Source organism: Manacus candei, unplaced genomic scaffold (genome assembly GCF_025592945.1).
Source record: "Manacus candei isolate 608988 ecotype Guabito, Panama unplaced genomic scaffold, ASM2559294v1 h1tg000126l, whole genome shotgun sequence".
Classification (NCBI taxonomy): domain Eukaryota; kingdom Metazoa; phylum Chordata; class Aves; order Passeriformes; family Pipridae; genus Manacus; species Manacus candei.
Genome location: NW_026138174.1, coordinates 269,501 through 279,725, shown reverse-complemented (window position 1 = coordinate 279,725; position 10,225 = coordinate 269,501). Strand labels below are relative to the sequence as shown.

The 10,225-nt window shown below is 37.4% G+C and overlaps 1 protein-coding gene across 11 annotated transcripts in view; it reads right to left on the bottom strand.

The window, feature by feature from the left end:
* Positions 1 to 420: 420 nt before the first annotated feature.
* The window catches only part of KDM6A (lysine demethylase 6A), a 151,770-nt gene continuing 141,965 nt past the window's right edge, over positions 421 to 10,225 (bottom strand). For 4 of the 11 annotated variants that reach the window (XM_051770869.1, XM_051770874.1, XM_051770872.1 and 1 more), the window contains 3 exons: positions 6,019 to 6,145; positions 4,908 to 5,078; positions 421 to 4,645 (listed from right to left, as the gene is read on the bottom strand). In XM_051770869.1, the coding sequence (XP_051626829.1) occupies positions 4,589 to 4,645; positions 4,908 to 5,078; positions 6,019 to 6,145 (355 nt within the window). In that variant the 3' untranslated portion in view covers positions 421 to 4,588. The other 7 variants (XM_051770871.1, XM_051770876.1, XM_051770875.1 and 4 more) reach the window with 3 other exon arrangements.

Genomic DNA, 10,225 nt, shown 5'->3' with positions numbered 1-10,225 from the left:
AAGAAGCAGAAGTGCTTCTCAATAAGTACAACTGGTAAAATATTAACTTGTGCTTTTTTAATAAAATGAAACAAAAGCAATCTAAATCATAGCAGCTTATAGATCCAAACTGTCCATGGCTTGGGAGCATAGTGTGATTAAGAAGTATGAAAACTGCAAAATATTAAAGCCCTGCAGCAATTCAAATTCATGACACCACCTTCCAGCAGAACGAGCAATGCTGCCTGATGCTCTACTGGTTTGGTCTACTTTGTTCATGGGCAAAATATGGATTTTCTTCCTTGGTAGAAATGCCATATCCTCTTTTGCAAAGGGGAGGAAAGGTACAAAGCCCTTTTGATTAGCGCACAGTAGCTCTTTCCCTAATTAGCAACGTTCTTTTACAGCACTGAGAAATGAGGACTTTTTGTTTACCATTAGTTGAGGTAAGTGTATCTTGCTTTTATTTGGGTTTAAGACTACTGTAAAAGGAGTAGCTTTTCAGTTGCAGCATGGTTTGTCAAGATTACAATATTTATGACTGCATAAAATACATAAGTAAAAAAAAAAAATTATGATTTGTAGAGTTTGTTATCAAGAGCTGAGACTTACATCTTTACAGAACTGCAAATACTGGCTTCCTAACTGCTAGTTGATAATTTTGCTGGCAAGAGCATTTGTTAACTCTTTTCTTTAATCTCTACACCCTTTTGTCCAAGTGTTGTAAGAACTAGCAAGAAAGTCAGCAATAACTATGGTTCAACTGCTGTAACAGCGTTAGATAAGCTGTACTGATTCTTCATTAAAACACCCTTCGTTTGAAGCTACAACGTAAGAGGCGATTCTTTTTGTTCAAAAGAAACTACTCACATGCTCTGTGCCTTTAACACTTCACATTGATTACAAAAAATTTAACAATGCAATCACTAACATACCCCACTAATGAGAAATTATGAGATACTGCTCGATGCAGAACCCTCTGCATCAGTCAACTCTGATCGATAAGAAAGCTATCAATTTTGAAATTTAGATTTAATGCATTTCCAAGAAGCTAATGAGAAAGGAGCAACTTAAAATAAATACCATCATTAAAACTGCAAACTGTTACAATGATATATTATAAACTTGTCCTAAATAAACCTAGTGCTTCAAAAATTTACCAGTGAATTCGTATTACAAAATATGTGAAAATACAATAGAATACCACAAAACAACGTCCTTTTTTTGGGGTCAACAATGACGCCAAGATGATTCAGTCTTCACTTTTAAAATCGTTAATAGAACATATTGTAATATATAAGTTGCAATTTGGTTGAAATCTAGAGAACATCCCCACCAATTCATCTTCTTCATTCCTCCTCTAAAACTAGTGCCAAACTTCCTGTCAAAGCCGGTATTTTCTTGAAGAGCTTTAAAATTTAGCTGTTACTTACTTTCTACTACTACATTTTGGCAGCAACTATTTATTGGTCTGTTATTGCAAAAAGTGCAATTTAACAATAAACCAGTCTGAAGGTCATTCTATGTCTTGAGGATACATACCATATATTTCTTTAAAAATAATCATACTTTTGTAAGCAATACTTTACAGTAGACACCTCAAATCTACCATAGATGTAAAACTTAAAACGAGAAAAATTTAGTCTCTAAATCTTTATACACATATTTATATTCGAGTTTCTATATATATTATATATATACACAAGCACAAGAGTATATATAAAATATATATAATCAGATTCAAAAAAGAACAAAAACTGGGCACTGTACATAAAATCTTTTTAAAACTCAAACAATAGAAAAACTTTAAACATTAAACAATTTTAATAAAAGTTTCTGTACAATGCTAAGCAGTTTTATTTACATATAGAAAATGTAATAGGAGTAGTGTTTGAAATTACAGAACTCCTTAAAATTTCAATGGCAGGTAATCTGGAAAAAATAACAGCATTCCATTCACAAATATTTTCAAGCAATAAATATGTATTTATAAATAGTGTAAATTTACATCAAGATTAGAAACAAAAATCACAAATCTGAAGTTTATTCCTTAGTCTATGTGCAACCCATTTATCTTTGTGACTTGGCTGTTAATTGTTTTAAATTTTATTTAGGAACCAAAAGTGTAACCGTCATGGTTTCAAAACAAGACAGAAAAACATAAAAGCAGTAAAAAATTTATATCACCTAACTCTTCACATTAAAAAAAAAAAAAAAAGTTGCCCAAAGAAAGACTTAAAATTTCTAACTACCTTACAAAGAAATGACCAGCTAAGCTAGTACTTTTTCCAAGGGAAATTCTGAAGGGGGAAAAATGGATGAAACCAACTCATCAGCCCAGAAACAGAGAAATACAAAAGAGGTGGTCTTCAAGTCAGTAGTCTGTATAATGTTGCCAGTTTTGTCAGATATATACAAAACATGGAATTATTTTTTTTTTTGAAGTACAGCTGGATGAGCTTTATTTGTTTTGAGTTCTGGAGTAGGAGGCAGTGCTCTCTCCTGTCCAGTTGGTTGACACTCCGCACTTGGAAGGTTGCATAGACACAGCTTTCAGCCAGCAGCCTTACGGGATAGCTACAAAAATCAGTGGTGCAGAACTGGGTCACTTCCTGAATATCAGAAAAGTTTTCATTTAATGTCCATGAAAAAATGTCAAGATGAGGAGGATGGCAATGGAGGAGCCTGAAAGAGAAAACATTAAATTACCTTTTCTACAAGGGTGCAAAACTCCGTGCTTAACCAAGACCTGCACAAACTGCAACCATGAGAGTTTAAAGTCACACACACTACTCTTTTTACACTTCAAGACTCTTTCAAGTAGATACTGGCATTTTTTTTCCAACTTACTGAAATACAACATGTATTTTATGAATACTTTGCATCAGGATTTTGTCTATACTGTAGATTGGAGTGTGCCATGGGGATATCTGTGTTAATATGATGTGAGCTGCCAAAACAAGTCCCATTGTGGCAGCAAAGAGTACCACATGGGCTCAGTATAGATATAACTTTATATATTCTAAAACAGGGATTCTCAACCTGTTTACCAGTGGGGAGGGGCATGGTCCATTTGTGGCTCTCCAAATGCCTTCATTTTTTTCCCCTCTTCCACCTGAACAATAACATACACCCCCAAAGTGAGGGTATCAGTGGAAAGGGTCTCAGATTCTCTGACATGGGGACAAAAAGCCTCAAAAGTGAAGCCACATGTCTTCCTCCTGCCTGCTTTCAGGAGACGAGGTCTAGAAGATACCTTTCTGCTCCCCAGCATTGCACTTCATGGCGTTCCATCAAAATACTGAGTCTGATGGGGTTTTATTCTCTTTTCCTGCTCCTCAGTGGAATCCCTTCAAGAAGCTGCTCACAGTCTCTAAAGACACTCCAGATCACATCACAGTACCCACTTATGAAACACTAACACTGGCTTATCCCCACGTTTGCTCTGTGTACTTTACCCCAAAGGGTCTCTCTGCCCTATTGTACCTTTGCTCTCTGAGGTTATTCTTCCAACAAACCTTAACTCTCTTCCTACATCTGAGAGATGTCACCTTTAGGCTATGACTCTTCCCAACTGAGACCTATTCCCTTTAAAAGAAATGAATGAGCACATCAGTTTCACATGAGAACAATCACTACTGTCCCCCAGGGCTACAGCCTCAGGTTTTGGTGGGGGAAGGAGCTACTCACAGGTTGAGAACCCTTGTTCTAGGGACAACATCACTACTGTTACCTACACAGTGTTATAAACACAGATAACAAAATGCTCCTCCCTCCCCTTCTCTTCTCCCACACACAAACATTATTCCCCATTTCCACTCAACTGGATGAAGTATCTGAGAACAAGTGTTTATTTATATGCTTTTCTATAACAGATCATCACTTTGAAATTGCAGTATTCCACAAACTATAATGACAGTGACCTCCTAGAAGTATAAACTGAAGTTCAACCATCTCAGGCTCTGTAGGACTAATGAAGAGAATTAAATTCAGAGGACATGGTCCCACACTCTCACCAGCCTCTACTGCTGAACCTTGAGGCCTTAACTCAAAAGATCACAACTTAGCATGCTAACAATACATGAAATAACCAAACACACATTTTCTGCAGCACCTGGAAATGAACCAAAAGGCACAGCCCCTTACTGGGCTGTCGTAATAAATTCAATATGAAATTCTCATAACACTTAGTCCAATGTTTGTCTCCTCTGACAGAAAGGCAAGGCTTATAAATACACCCAGCATCGCTTTCATCGTGGTTATAAAAAAGCCATCTTTGCCTGAAACAATGAAACCTGGGTGAAACGTTAGGACAGTTGTGCTGACACAGTTCAAAGCAGCAGGCTGCCATATATAGCACAAAGCTATAATGGCAAAGAGGCTTTTTGCTTTAAATTGAAATGCAAAGGAGGCCCCAAGCCAAAAGACAGAACTGTTTGAGAGCATCCACTTGCTAAGCAGAAGGACAGCGCCGATTTGGGAGTAGGGATGGGTGGGGAAGGGGAAGGAAGGGGTCTGAGCGCATAGGATGCTCTGCTGCTATACTGACTTCATACCACAACCAATGTATTAGAGATGCTCTTGAACCTGGTGCTAGTTTCTCCAAGCTTCACTGTCCTGATTCTTCCCATCTCCATCTGATCCAGTTATGGTCTTCAGGTGATCTCTATTGGATTTTTAAAGCCACAACTTTATGAATTGTAACATCATACTTTTCCTGAAAACTCAGTGGTTACGTTCTGCAGTAAGTTACTGAAGTATTTCACACAATTCTGACTCTTCAGTGTTTTGTTCTGTAAATATCACACACAACCCATACCTCCATTTGCATTAGAAAGTCCACGGTACTCGTACAGTGGAGCACCAAGACAGTCTACAACTGCTTTACAGATAATGTATTTATGCACCCACTTATTAATTTGACTTACTAATGTAAATTGATCATAGACTTGCATCAAGTCCTCCATTTTGTACTGTTCTAGCACCACAAAGTTTTCCAGGTTCGTGCTTATCTTTCGTGCACAGTCTTGGCAATGTACAACGTAGGTCTTTCGAGAATTGCTCTCACTAGTGACAAAAAGCAGATCAAAGACTTCCACCTATGAGAAGGGAAACACGAAGCCAAGTGTTACAATTTCAATTTTTAAAAAGTTAAACCATGAAAAACTGTATTTTCTTCAAGATTTACAACCTTACCCCACGCATGAAAAGAGAAAAAATGAGATTTGTTCATGGAAAAAAATCTATTCTCCTAAGGCTGAGGCAGAGAGGTGAAATATTGTAAAACCACTAATATTGCACTTAGGATGTCTGCATGAACAGCGCTACGGGAAAGCTTTGGGTCAATATTGACAAAGCAGGATTCATATGCTGAATGGGGCTTACTCAGTAAGGAGGGGATTTATAACAATTATACCTAATTTTCCTTTTTAAAATTCGTCTGCAAAAGAAGTTCGTGATTTATTTCCTTACTACTGAGTCACGTGCTCATCCTGCCCAAGAGGCTCAGTCAGAAGATAACTAGAAACTGATTTTCAGGGGGTAGGAAAATTTTATTTTCTTTTAAGCTTGAAAATTATAATCCCATAGTTTAAAGCAACTATTAACAGAAAGAAGTATAAAAAAATGTAAGCAAAAAGGTATGTCCTGTGAAAAAAATACACTTAAAATTCTCTCTCTTCTGGGGGTGTTGTTCACTTCTGAAATGAAAACAGATACACCTTTAAAATGAAGCCCAGTAGATCAAATTACATGCAGGAAGGGATATAATAACTGAGAATTGGAAATCGACCTAGTGAAAAACAACGTTGTGGAAGTACTGTGGGAGAGACTGCAGCAAAATACAGGCTGTGTCCAGAAAAACTTCTGGATAAGCTCTCTGAAGACAGTGCTGTATCACATACATGTGCTCACAGCATAGAAAAGATGCTGCAACTTAAAAGCAAAATTTAAACAGCAACAACAACAACAACAAAAGACAGGGCAAAATTTAAATCAATACTGCAGTAGTGCACAAGCCCAAGACATATTTTTACTGACCTCACAAATGCTACAGTAATGAGCTGGCTCGTCCTTTGCTCGCCCATGCCAGACTATCTCCTTTCCTGCAGCAATCAGAGCTTCCCGCAGTGTCTGACACTGTTTGAGAGTTCTTAACAGGCAGTACCTGCAACCAAAACCAGTTGTGTGTTCAGTTCGACATTCAGCTTTACAGCAAGACTCAAACAGGCTGAAATCTCTTCCCCTGTACCTGGAGGTTGCTCTTACTCTGGGATTTCAAAACCAGCTGCCCAGTAAGACTCACTGGACTCACGACTTGGGGAGAAGTCACACCATGTGCTCATTCATGGACCTCTGTGTAGTTTTGCTCCATTTCAGTACTGCCCCTTGCCCTGCAAACAGGCTGTACCTTTCTTCTTTGTACCTTTCTTTTTTGGACTGAAACGCATGAATGCCCTTTTAAGCACAATAAAACAATGTGTTTTCAAAAGCGATCCACGCATTTTATTTTGAACTATAAATTTCTCAGCACAAAGTGAGCTTGAACTGCCAAGTTCAACACACCTGTTTACATTTTGTGTGACGACAGCCTAGTCCAAAGAACTGTTTTAACATCCTAAAAACCCTGGTACTTCCTCAGCACCACTAATTTCAACGATCCCAAGTCTGAAACCCCAAGTTCTGCCAGGAGTCATTCTACACACAATGGAAACAGGTTCTGCCAACATGTATCTTGTTCCATGAAAAAGGAAAACGAACACACAGGTTGGTATTAGAGAAATAAGTCCTTTCACAAGAAAAAAAAAAAAGAAAAAAGAAAAAAATTTACAGAAAAAAATAAATCTAACACTTATTTTATGAATGAAGAAAAGAACCACTCAAATGTCAAATTAAAATCCACAATTCCCTGTCATACTTCCATAAAAGCTAAAAAAAAAAATAATTTTAAATAATTTTATTGACACAATTCTCTACAGCTCTCTTCTGTACAAGAAAATATAACTTGTTCTCTAGCACTTTATGAGCTATAGACATTTTCTAAAAAAAAGCTGGCAAAATAGGTCACCAGATTTCTAAATTACAATGTTATTTACAATAATTTTAGCTCTCAGCTATGCTATTTATTTGAGCTGCAGCCTTTGCAGCCTTTAATTTTCTCCTCCACAGGGTGGTTACGTTACATGCTCATTAGATGCAGAAGGAAGATTGAAAAAAATTAAGGGGAAAAACAAACATTGGACAGAAAACAAAGTGCTCAAGAGTTCTATCAAATGTTTTCAACTTGATCCTCTCATTTTAAAGCCTTAAACATGTAATATATACATGCTGTATTTTTTTTTTTAAGTTTCTTTCATGTGTTCCCAAGTAGTTAACAGAATCTCGGGCTTACTTTTGAGATACTCTCCTCTTCTTTTACACTCATACTGTTCATCCTCACTAAAAACAAATCTATGGCTTCATTAACACCCTCACTGTAAGGGCAACCCAAAACTGAAAGTGTGTTTCTCTCTTAAACATCTGATTTCTGCATACCAAATTTCAAGAAGATTATACAGCTCATTAAGTTGTGACTCCTTCAACACTTCTGAAGTTTGATGTGAGTGGGACTTACGACGTCAAGGCCAAGCATATGTGGTAGCTGATGTATTGACTCACTCGAGTGCTGGGCCATCGTGCTCCTGACAAGCTCAGGAACTTTGGAAAAGCATTCCTTTGTGCACTGCAGCCCTGTGTCAAATAAACTTAGGAGCTACCACATTCTTCTGCTGTTACCTGCAAGAGTCTTCAGGGACGCCAAAGAGCAACTGGAAGCACACCTGCACACTTGTCACCATTGCTCTCCACTCCTGACTTCCAAGAATTTTCAAAGTGTTATTTTGGAAGAGCTTTCTAGTGTTACTGATGTGAAAAAAGAAGTGCCCAAAATGTAACCCACTTACAGCATCGCTGTAACGTCTGCCAAATTTGCAGCCAAAGCAGAAAACAACAGCTAGATGGTGAAATTCCTCTCCTTGGATAAAATTCAGGTCCTAGTAATGGCACTTGAAAATATAAATGTTAACTATTTCATACTGTCAAGTATGAGAGAAAGCATACAAACTATCCCTTTGAAAATGCACTATTTCCTGAAGTTTGAGAAGCCTAAAGAAAGCCAAAAAGGTGCCTAGCAGAGTCACAATGTGCAAGTTAAATGGGCTCAGCTTTTAGTACTGTAAACTTGCTTTTATTCTTGTTCAGTAAGAATTCAGTTATAAGACAATCTACACCATCTCTCTTTCTCAAATTCTTTACAGGTATGGCATGAAGAGTAAATCATGTCCAGTCAAATTCAAATATTTAACAGAAGATTTAAAAATGGACATCACCCTGATTTATTCTAGAAGGGCAGTGAGAAAAGTGTTTGAATATTTAGATATGGAGTAAAACTTCTCAAAGTGTGGAGAGCATCCCAATGGCAATCCAGAACTGACCTCTCAGTACCTTTCAGTAATACATCTTCCCTGATACTTAAAATGTATTTTATCTGGCTTCATGGTTTTGTGTAAAATAACTTCTTCCATGTCATGTTCTTTTACATTTCTGAAACTATTTTTGTAAAAGAACTTAGTATTTCAGTGACTTTGGAATTAATTTTTTAAGCCTTTATTACTATGTTCGCACTACCTCTAAAATTCTTCCCTTCCTCAGATGCATTTGTAAAAGTCCTTCTGGCTTCCATCTAAGAAGAGGTTTGCAGTTAATTTTTCTTTTCTTGAGGGTTGTCCTCCCTCAGCCAAGTTTTAAATCATTTTGTCTGCTGTGTTCCTGCTCACAATTCTACTGTTAAAAGCAAATCCTTCAAAAACATCTCATGAGAAAGTTTCAGGTTTTGCCCTTTGCCTTTTATCTATCAAGACAGCACTGAACTGCACATTAACTAAAAATATAACAAGGCTTCAGATTTCTTCCAAAAGCAAAGTTTCCTTCTATTACTTTTTCCCTTCTGCTATTCTGTTTCTTTTCATTGCTAATCTGTTGATGCATCTAATTTAGATGTATGCTCAAATTTTAGTTTATTGCCTCTGCAGTGGTTACTCTCACATAACCCACTAAGATATATTTGTATTTATATTTTAAACTGAATTAAAAACTACTTTTTATCGTTTTCCAAGAGTTATTCTTTTGTACTACTCTGATACCTAAGAAGCCCCAGAGACAGAAGTCAAAGCTACCTAAACACTTTGTGTACCTTCGATGTGCAATTTTAGATAGACCTGTGCTTGGCAAAAAGATGACAGCTGTGTCACTTATTTTTATTTCCTGATGACAAATGAAGTCAGCTATCCAAGAAGAAATTCAATCAGGTCTATCAAAAATCACTATTTTTCAGGCATTTCTATGCACAGGCATACACACACTCACATATGTATAACACACAAATGTCTATACTCTGTACATAAGAAAATACAGGTGCAGTGGACAACAGCTACTTCCCAGCTGGTGTTGTTTTCCTGCAGACAAGCTGTCCATAGGCAAATTAGGGAACTTTTCTTGTAACTTAAGAAAACCTATGAAGGTTTCTGCATTTCCTTATGATTACAAAGCCAAGGCCAGACACCAGACTGTGGTGACACCCATTTCTAGTAAAAGCCAAACCATAACTACAGGAGTGACTACCATGAAGAGTTATCTCAGGCTTCTGCTACTGGATGCCACAAACCAGAGCTGATCATCCCACCTTCTTCCCCTCTGCACACACAGCATGGAACTTGGGATCTGGCTGCCAACTAACCTGGAAGGAGGGCTTAATCCAAGCAAACTGGAAATGGGTTCAGTGGACTGGATAAAGTGAAGGCATGCACGACCAAGGTTTCTATCTGCTCCTCAGCATCTCTGTTTATTTGTAATGTATACCTAAAATTTGCTAGAAAAAGCTGACTTGCTGTCAGCCAGCAAGACAATGGGAAACTACAATTTTGTCCTCTGTGTCTCTCCACGATGTTTTAAAAGATTCTCTGGGAGGAGGATGCTGTGCTCAGTCATGTTTTTCTCCCTTTAAGTCTAAATTGTGGCAAAAACCCCCAAACTTGTGCAAATGCAAAATACAGGTGGCAAAAATATCAAAATCGTGTTTTGGCAAAAACATTCCAGAACTGCTTTGAGTTTTACAGTAGATGCCTGCTGGGCTTGGGAAGATATATACATATATATAAAGATAAAAGTGAAGTAAAGCTTGTGGATTTGTTTTTTTTTTTTTAAATGGACT